The sequence below is a fragment of the Dromaius novaehollandiae genome, chromosome 20, assembly GCF_036370855.1.
Source record: "Dromaius novaehollandiae isolate bDroNov1 chromosome 20, bDroNov1.hap1, whole genome shotgun sequence".
In the NCBI taxonomy this organism is placed as follows: Eukaryota; Metazoa; Chordata; class Aves; order Casuariiformes; family Dromaiidae; genus Dromaius; species Dromaius novaehollandiae.
Genome location: NC_088117.1, coordinates 3,626,478 through 3,643,600, shown reverse-complemented (window position 1 = coordinate 3,643,600; position 17,123 = coordinate 3,626,478). Strand labels below are relative to the sequence as shown.

General features: G+C 55.2%; 1 protein-coding gene across 2 annotated transcripts in view; it reads right to left on the bottom strand.

Annotated features, from left to right (window-relative positions):
• Positions 1–17,123, bottom strand: part of ARRDC1 (arrestin domain containing 1) — a 43,016-nt gene that overhangs the window by 21,469 nt on the left and 4,424 nt on the right. The window contains exon 2 of one of the 2 annotated variants that reach the window (XM_064523628.1): positions 1,568–1,678. The exons of the other annotated variant lie outside the window; for it this stretch is intronic. Coding sequence (XP_064379698.1) covers positions 1,568–1,678 — 111 coding nt within the window. The remainder of the gene's footprint in view (positions 1–1,567; positions 1,679–17,123) is intronic. 2 annotated transcript variants of the gene reach the window in all.

The following is a 17,123-nucleotide window of genomic DNA, read 5'->3' as shown; positions in this document are numbered from 1 at the left end:
AATATATTTTCCTTCCATCCTTCCCAGACTGGGACAGGACTGCACTCCACATTCGCCCCAGCTGTCACAGGGATGGCTCCAAGGACTCACAAGAGCTGACTGCCTAAATGGATATTAAAATTTCACAGGGACTGCAAAATTAAGAAAGAGCAAACCCGGCTTTTCCCACCCCCACTACATGGTTCACTTTTGCCACAACTCGGCTTTACCAGAACCGAACCGACCACAATGTCATGGTTTCCCCCGCAAAGGATCAAACAGTAGAAACAAAGCTGGAAGGTTCGTTTTGCAGTGCACTTGCAGGTTTACAACTCTCCAAAACGCCGCGATCCAAGTTCACAGCCTCCAGCTCTCAGCTCATTTAAGCTCAATTGCCCAGAGCACCTTATAAAGCTGCTAGGATTTTGCTACCATTCCCATTCACAGCTGGGCTCTTCGGCTGCCATCAGCACCGTTTCCAAAACCAGGCAGGAGCATTTCTCCCTGCCCTCCCGGGCGGCCTCGCCTTCTCCTGCAGCCCCGGGCTGGGAGCCAACGCGCGGAGCGAGCCAGCCTGCGGCCTCCCTTCTCTGGGACGCGAGCAAGCAGCGCTCCCTCCGAGGGCTGCGACGATGAGGTCAGTCTCCCCTCGACGCTAAAAGCTCTGCTTTAAAAACTGCTGAGCAAGCGGGAGCCGGCACTTCAGTTTCACCCATCTCTTGTTATTAGATAAAACAGGATCGGAGGGCATCCAGAGCTCTTATTAGCCTGCTCTTTCGCCACACTTGGTGTACAGTTACTGCTGCAGCCACTGCCTTCGGCAGGTGAATGCTGGCACCTCTTGGTTTCAATAGGAGCCAGAGCACAGCATGAATTATTTGTGGTAACGCTGACCTATTTAACAGCAGAAAGGCAGCATTCATTCGAGTCCAGATTCCCTAGAGGCTGCTGGTGTCACTTTACCCTGTGGCATAATACAACCCAGCCACTATCTCTAGGCATCTCGGCTTGCAGGGCGTGCCCTGCTAACTGCTCTAGGCCTCTCTCAACGTTTCTCTTGGAGAGCAAGCAACACCTCCATGTCCCCTTCATTTCTCTTGGAGGGCAAGCAACACCTCCACATCCCTTCAGTGCAGTCAAACCACTCCTGCCCTGCAACCGGCTTCCATCCACCAGCCTTGAGCAGTGCTTTGCGACTTCCAGAGACAACGCACGCGGGAAGTGGAGCAGAGCGAACCCACAGGGCCTCTGCGCTTGTAGACACCCGCCAGCGCTGGAGAAGTTGCTGCCGATAGTCCCGTTCCAGCCAGACCGGGGCCAGAGGATACAAGCAGTGTCTGCAAGGTGGCTGCCAAGTTCGGCAGCCTTTCAGGACGCCTCTCCACACAGCTCCTTCTAAGCTCTTGTAATTTCTAATATTGGCTCACATCCTTTGTGCACAGGCCAAGGCAGCCTGCGAAGGGGTATTTCGCATCAACAAGATGCTCGAGTCTTGCTGATGCATTTCTGCAGACCATCCTAGAATCGCCCACCTCCCGGCACGAAACAGCACGGCCACAGATCTCTACTGCTTCCTTGTGAATCCTACCTTTGTCTGCCAGAGAGAGCGTGCTGTTAAAGTACTGCTCCTCCACGGTCCACGCTGTGTCATTGACCTTGCTAGACACCCCACAGGATCCAACGCAGCTCACCTTGATAGCTGTTAAGAGAAAGCACATACGTAAGCACCGGGAGAGAGCAAAACCTCACGTTCAGACTTGCTTCGAGTACTGTACGTGGGCCTTATGCACAGGAACAGAGCTTTGCTCCCATGGGAGCATGAAAACACACACAGGGTGGAAAAAGGGAGTAGAGGAACCAGGTCACGCTTTCAGTTCAGAGGCACATTTTCCCCTTTGTTACTCTCAGCACTATTAGACTCTCTGCTACCCTAGTGCTCTTCCCAGCTGTCATCATCATTAAAATCTTTGTGTTGGCCTCCTTGCACTGTGAAAAGCCTTAACAGCAGCAATTTCAGCTCCCTGAGATGTAAACCTCTCCCTAATTTTCTCCTAGATGAATCAATATCCTCCCAGCTTCTGCACCAGCCCCTGCACTCACGCTGACAGCAGAGGACATCTGTGGCAGCAAAGCCTTCCTACACATCCAGGTGTCCCTGGCCAGACCGCGATGAGTGCACAGACAGCTCTGCAGCCTCCCACCCTGCAAGAAGCGGGGCATCCTTCCATCCCCGGAAAGAGAGATGCGCTTGGCAAAGGCTCCACGTTGCGCTAGGCCGACTACAGCAGCTAAAGTCAGGTAGCGTCTCGGGGCAGAACGTGGGCTCCAGCTCTGCACCACTACGGCTGCGAGAGCTGGAGATGGCAGTGCATCCCGGGGAGGTATCCACCCTTGCAGGAACGCAGCGAGGACAGGAAAAACCATTAAGTCCTGCTCTTCTGGTTTCTTCAAAGAGCCCGCTGGAAGGCAGCTGAAGCATAGCAAGATTTTTCCCTGTCAGCCCATTACACCTGCCTCACACCAACATTTCAGCCAGCTAGAAAACAACAGCCGAAACAATAAAACTGCTTGTGCTCTTTGTGCTGGCCTCTCCCCAAACCAAAGGCTGATGCCTTCCGACTTAGGCTGGGCGGGCTATGCCATTCGGCGTTAGCCAGGTTAAACAAGGTTTATAGCCCTGTCTGCTGCCGCAGCAAGGAATGGGTCTCCCCTGCACGGCATTAACAAGCCCAGCTGCTGCTCGAGTTCACAGCCTGCCCACCCGCATACACCACCCCCAGCCCACGGGAGCCTGCCCCACAGCCGGGGTCAGTCCCTGCTTCAGAGGATCGCAGCAGAAGCACTTTGCCTGTTAACGCTTGCCCTGCATCAAGAGCTCTGACCATGCGGGTAAGACCATTGCTTCTCAGCAGCCAGAGAGCACTTCCAGTGACTGCCCTCCTCTTCCTATTAGAGATACAGGGCTCAGAGCAAAGCTGCGCAGCAAGGCCTGGAAGCATTTGAGATGCCATCTGATCCTCCCAAAGCAAGGAGGGAATTTGAGCTGTCTTCAGGCCTTGTTTTGGGAAAGTCATCCCAGAGCTTGCTCTGCACCCTCTCACCGTGGCTTTCAGATGAGCTGCCCAGAAGGTATTTCCAATTAGCCTTGGCAAATTCACAACAGGTTCAAGCTCTTATGTCGTCTCTGGATCACAGCGACAAACCAACGTGACAGACCGGCCTTGTGACACAGCAAGGGATGCTCTGTGCTGCTACCCCACACAAGGAGAGGGCAGGCAGACCTACTCCGGCACAAACTGGGCCCTCAGGGTCATCCCAGCCTGAGCGTCTCCTCTTCTGATTCTTACCGGGTTTTGTAACAGCTTTAATGGATCCCACAGAACTCCCTCACTGGATTTGCCAGGTGACCATTTCCACCTGCAGGAAGGTACCAGGAACTACTAGACAGACCCATTTCTCCCATCTGCTCTGCTTCTCTGTATTCAAGCAGTATCTCACAGGTCTCTTCCTGGGATGCAAGTGGCCAACCTGCCTTGGCTTAAGAGCCCACCCCCTACTCCACAAGCCTCCTCAGCTATGTTCATCTTGCCACCTCCACCCACCTACCCAAACCCTGAGAGCTGTAAGTGATGCTGCTTGCAACTACCTGAAACAGTTCTCCAGAGCACCTGCCTTGCCAGTGTGGCCATGTCCTCCACACTGATTTAAGAAACCCAGATTCAGCCCTCTCTGCATGCAAACGCATAGTTCTTACTCCAGTCTTCACACATGCTTTACTACGTGCACTCAGGCCAAATTGGCTCCTTAGGGCTTAAAGTCTTCGACCCTGCCATGGAGAACAGCCTCTCTCCGTCAGATCTGCTGCCACACATGCACAGACCAATCATGAGTTCGAACACCAGAGCCCATCACAAAGTGCTCTTTCGTATTTAAGGGCAAGGTATAAACAGCTCCAGATGCCAGCTCTCATTAATCAAACTTCAATACAGTAGTGAGGCTGATGCGTTGGCTCTCGTCTGTGCCTGCGATGCCCTGCTGCCGCGCTCAGGGCTCTCCTGCCCGGGTGGTTTCTGATGCCCCCATGCTCCAGCACTCCCACATTTCCATACACTGAGGATGTGAGTGAGAAAAGTCCAGTGAAGAACTGGAAAACATTTACAGCCTCGAAGAGCAACAGCCCCTGAGCAGGGTCCCCCTCACCAAGCCACAGAGAAGTTCATAAACTGCCACCATCTGTTGCAATGCCCAGATAAAGGGATGATGGGCTTTAATTCAAGCCTGCTTACTGCAGGCAACAGCCAGCTAGCTACTACAGCTAGCTGAGGAGTTCTCCACCTCGGACACAGGAGCCATCAGCTCCAAGACATCACAGGTCACCACCAACAGCCCAAACCAGCTCAGGCAGAGCCAGACAGCATCTAAAGAGGAGGGAAGGCCCGGTTCCCCGGAGGGAGTGCGCTGGGCCTCTCAACGGTGCTAATCCTGGGCACCCTCGAGGGCAGCCCTCTCCAGCCACGTTCCTAATGGTCGCTCACCCTGGCGTTATATATACCCAGGTATCTCATGCCTTGGTTACAAGAGAGCAGTTTAACCCCTCAGCAGTCCCTGTGCTCTTCTGGAACGGCACTGGAGGCCTGGCAGGCCGCCCTGGGATGGCCCACGTGCCAGCCCTATGCTGCCCTTCCAGACACGTGAGGGCAAATGAAGGGGCAAAAAAGCACCCAAGAACACCTACGCTCCAGGCAGAAAAGCTTGGAGGTAACTTCACAGCAACAGGAAAACTCTCCCTTCTCCTCTACACTCCCCAAAGCTGTTAGCGTACCGTTACCAGGGTAATCACTGCAACTACTAAATCACTGGGACGCAGGACAAGACTCGGAGCAGTTTAGGTTGTAGAGGATTCACCACGGAGTGCCTCCTCTGAGACTTCTCCACCCTCTGCCTCGCTGACGGAGAGACAGGGTGGACAACAGGTCCGAGCAGATGTGACACCCCCGCCGGGTTAGGACTGGCTGACAACAGCTACAGCACAGATACTTCGAGTCTTGGCTGCATCCTCCAGACCCTAGGAGGGAGCTGGAGGACTCAGCGGATTCCCAGGCCCCCGCAGGCTGCTGAAGCTGTGGGCTGTGTGTCCAGGGCACCCAGTGAGCCAACAGCCCTCACCATTTCATCCCAACAGCCACTAGTGTCAGAGCAAGTCCATCTTGCAGCTGCAGTCTGGCAGTTGCAGGGCTAAGGTTTCCCCCAATCCATCCAAGAGGTTTCAGAGGCACCTGGTTCAACAGCTCAAACCATTTATTTTACCCCTAACTAGGCTTTGGAGCAGCTCACTGTAAAATCAGCCTCCCCACAAGCATCCTGTGAGCTGGACAGAGCAAGATGCCAAACTTGCCTGGCTGTGGGTTTTGGGCTCCCGCGCACCAAGAGGAGAAGGGACACGGAGCAGCTGACAAGCAGAACGGAGCCGCGTGGTCCTGGGGGCAGCTGCAAGCTAAAAACGGAGTCGCAGGGCAGGTTTGGCAAACTGGCACTGTCAGAGCTGCTGCAACTGGAGCCACCTGAGGCGCAAAGCCTGCTAGCTTGAAGCACTGTCAGGAAGCTATATGCACAAGCTGAGCCTTTCCAAGACCTCCCTCCAGGCAATCTCTGTGCACAGTTACATATATGGCAAATAAAAAAGGTTTCTACATCAGAACAGGCCAATTTCAGTTATTAGAAACCCACCAAAAAAAAAAGTCTCTGGAATCCAATGCCACCAGTGGCCCCAGTTACCACACTCCTGCTCTCCGTTTACCTGGATTGCTTTGAACAAGCAAAGAAAAGCCAAAGCATTGGCAAGGGGGAAGGGAAAACAAGCAAGTGGAGAAGCGAATTAAGAAGTCCCACAGACGGCAAAGGCCCTTCGCCCCGGCAGCCCCCTGTGTGCGCGGGAGCAGGCAGCTCTGCGTACAGGCAGACGCATCATTAGCGATGCACTACAGCACTCGCCGAACGCTGGCAATAAAAGGAGACAGCTCAGCCAGATCCATCTCCGCACTAAAGTAAAAATAGAGATGCCAAGAGCCGGGCACGTCCGTTTTCCTCCAAGGTGATTTAAGGAGAGCAGCCGTAGACCTCAGATTACTTTTCTCTGTTGAACCAGGGAGCTGCCTACCTCGCGGGAGCTGGCAGGAAGAAAGCCAAGGACACACGTCCCCCTCCTCATCAGCGACGGGTTGTACACGCGCGTCTCCGACGGAAGGGCAAGAGCCTTCCTGCTCCCAAAACCTAGTCACGTGCCGAGCAAGCAGTGTCACCTACCACCCAGCACAGGAGACGGCTGTCACTTAACAGCAACGGCACCAGCCCCAGGCACAAGCGACCTGTCTGGGTTCCCGTCCCATCTCTGTTACACACCTACTGCAACACGCGCGGGCAGCCGAGGGATGCAGACGACAAACCGCGGCTGTTTGAGGTTTCCTTGGGGAGGAGGGGAAGGCAGCCCATGGGGCGCTGCGCAGGGGCCGTCTAAGCACCGCAGCCCTCAGCGGAAAGCAGCTACAGCGGCCGGGGCCAGCGGCCGTTGCGTTTGGCGGTGGCTTACACAGGACGAAGGCGCTGGCCCGTTAGCATGTCCCCACCGTCGTCCTGCAGTTTCTCCTTCCTCCGCTGCTGCAAGGACAGCTGAAGAGCTCACAGCCGAGCTCTGAACAGCCCGTTACAACAGCCCTGGACGTTTGCCAGCTGAAGCCGACTCGGCCAGCACGCAGCCTCAGCCGCGTCTCCAGCGGACTCGCACCCTTCAGCTGTCCCTGCTGCAGGGAACCGGGTGTCCTGCCCCGCGAGCGCAGGCCAAGACGGACTGCAAAGCCACCCCGCTTTGTCCCCACCGACCGCACAGCGCGAGCGACCGGGGCACACAGTTGTAAGGGGCTCAAAGGACACCCCGGAGATTGAGATGTCCTTCAGAAAAACACATTTCTTTCAAGAGCTGTTTCTAGGCCTTGCTGGTGGTGGCCACGGTAGCAAAAATGAGGCAGCAGCACACAGGACTCGCCATCGAGGGCAGCTCCCTGCAGGAGAGGGGAAAGGTCCAGAGCTCCGGTACCAGCACGCAACAGCACTTTCCCGCTAGACTTACAAAAGCACTTGTGCACGTCTGGATCCAGATAACAGGGGGAGTAATGGGGGGATTAAGTGCCGTGGAAGACTAGCAAGTCTGCATCAGATAAGTCTTCATTTCATGGAAACCAGGTGAGATTAGCCAGAGCCCCTTTTCCTCACCCCCCTCTCCATCAGAGCAGCAGCAAGCAGCTATCACCACGTTTTAATTAGATTCTCTCAAGCTGCAGAGCCCAAGAACCTCCCATGCGCTGGTAACCCGCTGCCCCTCTTTCCCCGCCCAGCAAGTCAGAGAGGCCAAAAACAGCCCCCGCCAAGGCCCCACGAGAAAGAGGTGACAAACAGCCCCGAGCACCGGCCACTGCCCAGTCAATGAGGAGGGGGCAGCAGCTCCTCCCGGATCGATGCGTTCTCCAGGCAACAGCGCGTCTGGGTCCAGTCGCTTCAGGGGGGGAAAGCGAGATCCACAGCCGACCACAGCCATCGGCCAAGAGTCCTTCCCTGCTCTTGACCCCAGCCAAGCGCGCGCGAGTCCGCCACCCCCACCGAGGCGGGTGCTCAGGCCTCAGGGCTGGGCTGGAAGCAGCACGGGTCTCCTCCCACCTGCGCTAGGCTCAGCGGGCTGTGGTGAAGCTGCGACGGCGTGGCGTGGCCCCCATCACGGGGCAAGCACTCACCAGGCTAACGCGTACGGGGCTTGGGCAGGGGACGAGGGAGGCAGGTCGCATCCAGCCCAGCCCTCAGGAAAGTCTGCATCTGGCTTCCCCGGTGCAAACAACTCCGCTGTGACCCGCACGCCCACCAGCTCCCTTTCAAGATCTTGATCAGGAGGGATCTTTCCCCTCAGTCAGCGTCCTCAGTTCGAGAAAACAAAAGTCTGCTCTGAGGAGATAACGCGGCTGAACCAGCTCAACAAGCAGCACCACAGCTTCCCCCAGAGCGACTCTTTTGGGCACAAGAGACTGAGATAACGTGTTTTGGCGTGCCCCAAGACCTCCTGGCCCCCGTCAGCTCCAGCCTGGAATGCAGATGAAGATGGGTTTGGGGTTAGTCCAGGCTCCCAGGGAAGCAGGAGCTGGAAAGCCTGCGAGGCAGCGAGCCCTGCAGAGAGAACAAGGTACCCTCAAACAGTTTGTGGAGACAGGATTATTCCTAGAAAGGCTGTGGGAAAAGCAGACACCAAGGAAGCTCAGAGCACAAGAGGGGCATGATGAGGCCTTTGTACCGATTTGCTTTCATGCAGACAGGCACTGGTACAACCCCAGGCACAAAAGGCTCATGCCCTCCTCCTCGAAAAGCGGGAGGGAAGGCTAGGTCACAAGACATGCTACTCCCCTCTGGCCTCCAGCCCTCATGTGTAAATACACTGAGACACCACTAATTAAACCAACAGCTCCTAATTAATTCTCAGCCGTCCTAATCCTTCGAGGTCTATCCTGTCAGTTCCCAAGACACAAATTGTCTTGGGCACTTCACAAGGCAGTGATGGAAGAGGTCAGCTTACATTAAAAGCTGGAGCCAGCAGCGGATTTGGCACAAAGTTAAATATTGTCTAGAGAGGTTTCTATTTTCTTCCTTCCCCAAAGTTTGGGGCAGGGGCAAGAGGAGGATTAAGCCTCTAACTGTGGGAGAAAAGCAAAGCCCTGTACTCTCTAGAGCTCCTCAGAAATGTAGATCTCCCTTCCCATCTCAAATCAAATAGGTCCCAGGAGCTGACTTGTCTGAAGCTGACACGTATCTAGCAGCATTTGCCACACTAATAACAGCCTCCAGCCCACGGGAGACCTTGGACACAGCTCCCCGCAGCCGGCGGGGGGAGTCTCCAACGCGCCGAGCCAGCCCATCACACAAGTCTCCTCCTCGGAGACCGTGGACAGGCTCCAAGTGACAACACAGTCATTGCTACCGTCTGACCCATCCTTGCCCCTGTGCTGCTCCATCACTTCTGACCAGAACGGGCAATGCTCTCCCCATGCACGAGCCCAGGTCAGGCTCTGGGACCAACCCTGCAGCCTCTTCCTTCCAGAGCGGGGAGAGGTGAGGACTTCACCACCATTTAGCCTCCAGGAACGAGATTGGCTGCTCAGTCATTCCTCCCCCAGGTTGGCACTCACCATCTGCACCCTGTAACAGACTGAACCAGCCAAATCACTCACAGCAGCTGGAAGGGACGATCCCTCCCTTCCTGGCCCTGAACTTTTGGTGAGCCAGTTTCCAAGGCAGCAGAGCCAGGCCTATATTCCCAAGCTCAGCAAGACCAGTCCTGTGAGCCAGGTTTGCCTGTTCCTCTTGGCTGTAGCAACAGGGCTGTACTGGCCTGCTATCAAGCCAACACAGGAGAACTGTTAAGGCAGAGCTGCCACGAACAAGATGTGGCCAGCACACAATTCCTGTTGCCCACGTACAGCAAAGGAGCACTGGAAAACAGATCTAAAGTACTCACTAAACCCAGTTCTGAAGGGTTATGGGTGTGGGGGACAAACCAACAGCACTGTCCTCTCCATCTTTTTGGCTGAGGAAAGAACTGCATCAGATGCTCAGATGAGGAAGGGGCAGAAGAGCTGTTTGCTGGAAGGGCCAACACACCCGGGATGCCCAGGAGGGGACCAGGACGGCACATGTGCTCTTGCGGCTACACACGCAAGACAGGGCCCTCCGCGGTCCCGCTTACCAGAGCCAGCAGGTGCTCCGTGCTTAGGGTGGTCTTGAATCGCCCTGGCCATGGAGACAGGTCATGATCATTTTACCGTTTCTGCTCCTTGCAACACTGCTGTTTCCTCAATCCTAAATAAAGGAGTCAGCTTTCTAGGTAAGATCTCCATGCTAAATGGATGTTCTTGTTTCAGCAAATGCAGAAGTCTCAGAAGAGAGACTTGGCAGGTTGTGTGCCTGCACAGAAGCAGAACAGCGACTTGGCCAAGTCCTCTCCCAGGCAGGTTGATCCTCTCCCATCTGCAAGCATTTTCTTCCATCACACAAATGGAGAGCAACAGGGAAACCAGCATTTCCCACCCCTTCCCCCAAAATCAGGAATCTATGTACATCCCAAGGGAAGAACTGAACCATTGGGCTCCTGTTTAGAACAAACTTCTGTTTAAACCAAAGGCTTTTCTCCTGTACAAAGCTGACAGGTTTATTTATAGCATCACAGAGTTTTATCAGCACTCAGGCTGCCCTCGGAGGATGGGGGTCATCTCGAACATCTGGAACAAAATCTCCCCGGTTGATCACGTTTAACAAGTCTGTCTTTGCACATGTCAGGCTGGGGAGGAAAACTCAAGAGCGAACAAGGCCACGCTGACGCCAGGAGGGGGGACAACAGCATATCACAAAATTTGTGCTTTGGCTCTTTACACCCTGCTGCCAAAGGCAACCGCAGTTCCTTAGCAACAGACACAAGCAACAGGCATGAAGCGTGCCGCAGCAGCCGCGCACCGGGCCCAGCAGAGGCTCCGGCAGCCCGGAGCCCCGCGCCGCTGCCCTGGCACAGCCACCTCGCTGCTCACCAGACACCCTCCAGAAAGGGCTCCCCCAGCACCCTCTTTCCCAAAAACCACCTCTTGCAAAAAAAGCAAGTTTTTTATTCTTAAGCTGCAGACAGATGTAGCCCCCACTGCTGCGTCACCCAAAGAGACTGGGATGGGGGGTGGGAGGAACGGGTGTCTGTGGCTCAAGGGCCTGCAGGGGCGATTGTACCCTAACACCCGGGCAGCGCAGAGGCTGCGCACGTGGGTCTGTAGCTCCCCCCTTACCGCGCACCTACCCCAGCCCTCCTGCTGCACGCACAGGCGCAAGGCCTGCAACCAACATACTCACAGGCAAGAACAGCCCAGCTGGATTCGGGACAGGCAGTATTCCTAGATCGCAACTTAGGAGGAAGCGGGGAAGGAGGAAAGCAGTACCTGGGACCAATTTTGGAAGCCCAACCTCGTGCCCCATCCCAAACACAGCATGGCCCAGCAGATGCGTGGGCCGCAGGCAATGCCTCCCGTAGCGCACGGGATGGGAGCCCACCATCCTAGCCCTCGAGGCCTCATGCACAGAGCGACAGGGCACCATCCGCCGCGTCCTAAGGGACACGTCTCTTCCTTCCGAACCAGGACGACACGTGCAGATGCCCCTGAACACGGGGAACAGTCGGATCAGACGGGAGTACAGGAGGCACTGCAGGAAGTTAGGTATTCGGCTTTCAGAGACAGATCTCACAGCTCACTGTTAAAACCTCCCTGCCACCCACCCACCTCAGCTGCGCTGCCAGGATTCGCAGCCTCCTCTCCCCATACCCAGCACTGACTGTCGGGAGAGAGACACAGAAGCTGCAGATGAGCAGAAGGCTGGAGGGGATAGCGGAGTCACTCCAGGCACTTCTCCGCTCTGATGCGCGATGCCAACTTCCAGTCTCAAGAAATCTTCCTTTCTACTTATCTGGCCAGAAATTCAGAGAGGTAAAGTCTGACCTCTTTTGAGACTAACATGCCTGCTCTCCTTCTAGAGCTGTGCTTGAGGGTCCCTTCTGCTACCCCATCCACAAGAGAGCAGGCTGTGTTTCCATCACGACATGACAGAGCTCCAGGTAGGGCTTTCCTGGGATTTACAGCAGGAATCACACGCCAGGTCAGAGCTGCTCAGCTCATTACCCAGCCGATCCCCGCAAACACCACGACCAAGGTCTGTTCGGCAGCAGGAGGCCCCAGGCAAACGCGCTGCGAGATACCAGTATCACGATACCTCGTTTAAGGAAGCACCGTGTCCACTGCCAGTGCCTGGGCTCACTCCTCCTCACCCTCCTTTCTGCGTAAAGCTCCATATAGCTTGGTATGGCCCAGCTCCTCGTCTCACCCTCGCCCCGCTGCCAGGAGCGGACGCAGTATGTGACATCCGCCTCTGCTGGGCTGCACATCGCCTTCCAGCCCCGGCACCGCGGAGCGGCGAATGCTGGGAATACGGCCAGGAGCAGAGACACCTCGTGTTTAGGAACTCAGGAAGGTCTGGGCAAGGTATACCTGTGACCCCCTGTACATCTTCATTTACAGTCATCACTTCTCAGGGGACTTGGGCAACTCAAACTGGCTTCTGCGAGCTGTGGGTAACCTGCATTTAAGCAACCTGTGCTCTTCAAAGCAGCACAAGGCTGCACGTACACAAACGGTCAGAGCACCTCAAGCCTCAGGGTTTGGGCTCCCCAGGAGCCCCGTGGGAGGGCAACGCAAGTCCCACGGGCGCCACGTGCAGCCAGACGAGCGGCGCGGAGCCAGCACTCGCCCGGCTCCCGGGAATGCCGACCGGCACCAGGAGCTGCCAGCACTCAACACCTCGGTCAGACTGGGGCAGGGCAGCTGTGGCCTAGCTGAGCAGTGCTAAAACAGGAGAGAGGAACCACTTTTTTTTATAGCTTGCCCAGAAAGAAATAGGTTTCCACCCGGCACTTAGCACTACTTTAAGCCAGAGCAGTTAAGATATTCCCGTGTACTTAACTTCCCTGTCTAAAAAAGGAAGAACTGAACAAGAAAACCCACCTCATCCTACCACACCAAAGGCCCCAGGAGACCTCTGTGAGGTGCTTTAAGACCAGTCAGGTCCATGCTGTAACAAACTGCCCCTTTAAACTCATTACCTCTTCGTTGTTTCCTCCCCTGCGAGCACAAAGCGAGACACCTTATCCCATCTACCCGGCAGAACAAGCCGGCTATTCACCCAGCACAAGAGATCCGCGATAACCGGCCGGGCAGCAGAGCTCTGATGTCCTGGGAACACACGCTGGTCTGTGACCACCGCCAGCTCCGCTCTGTTCTTCCCACACCCCGCGGCCGCTTTAACGAACTCTCTCACCTGCATCTCCGGTGGCGGGAGCGTCCCCCCTGGAAGCTCGGCGCAAAGCCACTGCAGGCAGAGAAACGGCCAACTGATCAGGTTTCTCTGCTTACCACAAAGAGGTTGATTCACCAGGGCCTACTCCCTTTTCAGGCTATTTCTAAATAAAGGCTTCAAAGAGGTCTGGAAATTCGTGCTTAACAGGCTCGCTGTAATGCCAGAGCACAACAGCTCCTCCGGGCCAGACTCTGCCACAGGACCGAATCGGACGCGTTTCCTTTCGGGACTCTCAGGTACACCTTTCGGGACTCTCAGGTACACCTTTCCAGGAGCTGAGGCTACAGCAGCTCCTGTTGGTCGATGCTCATTTCGGCACATCCTCACTGTCACCCAAAACACTGGCAGACACAGGTCACCAGGTCTTCTCAGCAACTATCGGTCCTACAGGCGCAGCACAGGCACTCAGGAGGGGAGGTAATGTTCCTCCGGCCCCTCCTGGAGCTCAAGGGACGCTCCTGGGCCTCAGCTCTCCAGGACTCTCCCTGTGCTTGGGGAGATGAGTAGTCACCTGGCAAAAAGTCAGCTCAACACTCAGTTGGCCAAAGAAAGGTCTCTAACAGGCTGAACCCCCTCCACTCCCCGCCAACACACACACTTTGGACTGAAATGATTCAGCACGGCCAATATTGCCATAACCAGGCATCCCGACCGGGCCTCCATCTCCAAGCTGCTGGTGAGGAGGACTAAAAAAGAAAGTTCACAACTTTTTAGGCATCCTGGAAACAGCTGTTTTGATGCAAGAGGTTGGAGCTCAGGTACAAGAAAAGACTACAACAGCATTGCAACAAGCAACTGCACAAAACTCTGCGTTCAGACCCGTCCGCCCCGCCGCACTCCTCCGGGCAGACCCACGAGTCAGCAGCGAGGATCTGCTGAGACACCTCCAGACGATGCGGCACTGCTGCTGCTCCCAAGCACGAGCCTGGAGCCAGCTCACCTCCTCTTAGCAGAGGCGGTTGTAAGTGGCCTTTCCTGAACGGCCTTATTTATAGGCAATAAAGCAACCTTGCATTTAATGAGTCTTCATTACAGCCGTGTACCTGCGTAGCCAGGTCTCCTGTTGGGGCAGGGAGGCAGCAAAGCGTGGGACGGCGCGACGGGAGATCCCAGCCGCCTTGCGTGACGTGCTCGCGGCTGAAGATTTCACACACCGCGCTGAGCTCTCACGCCTTGCTTTCGCACGTCTCAGTTGTCAGGAAATACCCCCTCCCCCGGCCCCAGTATCTTCGGAGAAAACAGCCAGAATCCGGTTTGTTCTGCATAAGAGCTGTTCCTATGATTTTCTTTGATGCCATTCAATGCAAGCAGCTGGATTCTCTATTTATAGCAAGATCATCAGTTTGGAAAGACGACTTATGTTCTTGTTATTACCAGAGCACCAGATACATAACAAATCCCTGCTACGCCAGGAGCGGTACAAGTTCATAAGGTAATCTTCACTCCCCCCAGTCAGGCTGGACACCTGCAGACAGAAAATGTAGTATTCAGGGCCGAGAGCTGGGCCCCTGGACCCGACATCCAGTCCGAGGCTGAGAGTCCCCATCGAGAAGGCACTAAATGATGCCCACGTGTTGAGATTTCCTCCTTGGAGGTGCGGCCTTCCAAGCCACTTTGACTCATGTCTTATCGTGGGGAGCATTTGGGATTAAGGGGGGGGCGTAAGGGAGGGGTGGAGAGCAAACCACGGCAGTATCATCGCCTCCGGCACGAGGTGCTGGAGCCAGACAGACCGAGAACAGGGCTCCATAAACGAGCACACAGGACTGGAAGTTACACACAGGAGTGCTGGTGCTCCAGAAATGATTCATGCTTTTTGAAAACAGACTCACCAGAATGCTTTTTGCTGTGGGTACCTGATAAGCTCCAATTTTAAAACCAAGACTAAGGTGTTACTGAGAGCTCAAAGGTCGGGGGTGTTTTTAGACTAGACCTCTAAGTAGTTCTAAATTGGTATCAGCTTTCCAGTCTCATCTTGCAGAGAGGTGAAAAGCAATGTCTATCCTCACCTCAGGCTACGCCTCTATCCTCCCTGCAGTCATCTGGCATCTCAGGGTCCCAGTACTCTGCGGACATCTGCTCAAGCGATCCAAGTCAACCGCATGGGACTGACCACCCTTCTAAAGGCCGTATTTGATCCTAGACAAAGCGGTACCCAGCCATGGCTAAGCGCGCTCTGGCGAAAAGCCTTTATTCACAAGCTTATTCACAGCAAAAACCCCAGCTCACTCTTGACACTGCCACACCATCAAAGCGAGTTCAGGGGACATGGGGTTGCTTCTTAAAAGTCTTCACAGGCAGAAAGAAACCAGAACATCTTTACGGTCTGAAACCGTTTCATCTTCAGATCCTAGAAACAAAATAGGGAATAAGAGCACGTGCGGGCACAACTGTACACGGGAGAGAAGTTCGCTGAGTGGCAGCAGCCTGGGTCCTTTGTGCGTTTCTTCCTCTCCCAAGCGCTTTGCACTTCCACACCAGAGATTTTAAGAGTGGCACAAAGAGATAATTAACTTCCACAGCAATCCCTGCAGCCAGACTTAAGAGGTCATAGCAGTATAGCCTTTAGGTTATGAGCTGGCCATCTCGGTAATCAGCCCTCAAGAAAAGAGGCATGAAATTAAAAAAATAACAATAATAATAAAGCTCCTGGTGTGCTTGTCAGGCTGTTTCAGGAGCAGCCACTCCAAGAAGGAGGAGGAAAGACTTGCCCCAGTCCCCAGCAGAGCACCTCTTCTGCGCTTTTGGGCAGGTCAGGTCTACAGAAGGTCCGTTCTGCTCTCCCTGGCCGTGAAAGCCTCTAGCCAGGGTCACACATCAAGGGACAGCTATGTCACTTCTGCATATTTACTTCCACCTCATCCCCCTCTCATCCAAGAAGGACCTTCAGCAAGGCGTTCCCCAAGGTGGCTATGGGCAGAGCAGGAGTGTCCGTGCTGCCACGCTCACCTCCCTCGGCAGCAAAGCCGGCTCGAGCCGTTGCCCTCCCCGGCTGCTCCCCTCTCTGAGGCCTCGACGTGGGGCCCATGGAAGGGATGGGGAGCGGCCACCAAAAAAGATGGATGCAGAAACACAAACTTATTCCTCCCAGCGAGGGAGCCTCCCTACAGCCTACCTGACTCCGGTTTGGAAAGACAAGCCACATCCCTGCCAGCAATACGCTGCTCCGGGGAGAGAATAAGCAATCACACCCCGGCTGTCACACTTGGAAGCGAATCAGACAAGCACAACTCCGCTCCGCTTGTTGCCTGTTTTGTTACGCGGGAGGGAAGGCCACGGCACGTCTCCTCACCAAGGGCAGCAGCAAACGCGGCTCTCCGGGCGAGCCCGAGAGGTGTGCGCGGGGTGGGGAGAGCAAAGGGAGGCAGACGGGAGACACCAAACCACCTTGCGATTACTCATCGACTCCAGGGGAGCCTGAGCTCTAGCAACAAGCTGGCCAGGATGGCAGAAATCCCTCTTTTGTTCCACAGTCTCAGACAGACTTGGCCACACGGCTCATCGCCGTCTCGCTCCAGACAACGAGAAAAGAAAGTTAATCCACTGCCGCTACAGCAGGAGCCATCCAGCCCGCCAGAGCGATGCGGAACGACAGATGAGCATTCCTGCGCCTCATCCCGGCGCCCGCCGCAGCTAAGGGATGCCAGCCCGCTCGAGGACCGCACCGGGCCCGCCAGCATCGCCGGGGACAGCTGCAGCTTGTGGACCCTTCCCTGCCTACCAAACCCACCGCGGCCGTGCCCAGGACTGCACTTCAAGCAGTCATGCTCCGTCGCAGACTGAATCCTGAAGCAGAGACAAGCCACGGGATCCCCGCTGTCCGGATGATTTATAGATGCGATGAGACGAGGTGACCTATGCTGTCAAGCACAGGAATTTAAAATCCACCCTCACAGAGGACAAACTTCAGTCTCAGGAGAGAGCACGCTTCAGACTACTAACCAGAGATTGAACCCATCCTTTAAACATCACCCTACTGAGCAGACCAAGCCACAACCTTCCTGCTGGAACAGATTTTCCTCTGTTTCAGGAGTCAAATTGTATGAAGGATCCTGGCTAACGGACAGAGTCCACAGGTGTTTCCTCTTTCCCCTAGGAAGGGTACAGGTTACATGCACAGCAAAACCACCTTAACCAAATCCAAACTTCTTCCTACTGCCATCCCAGGGAAG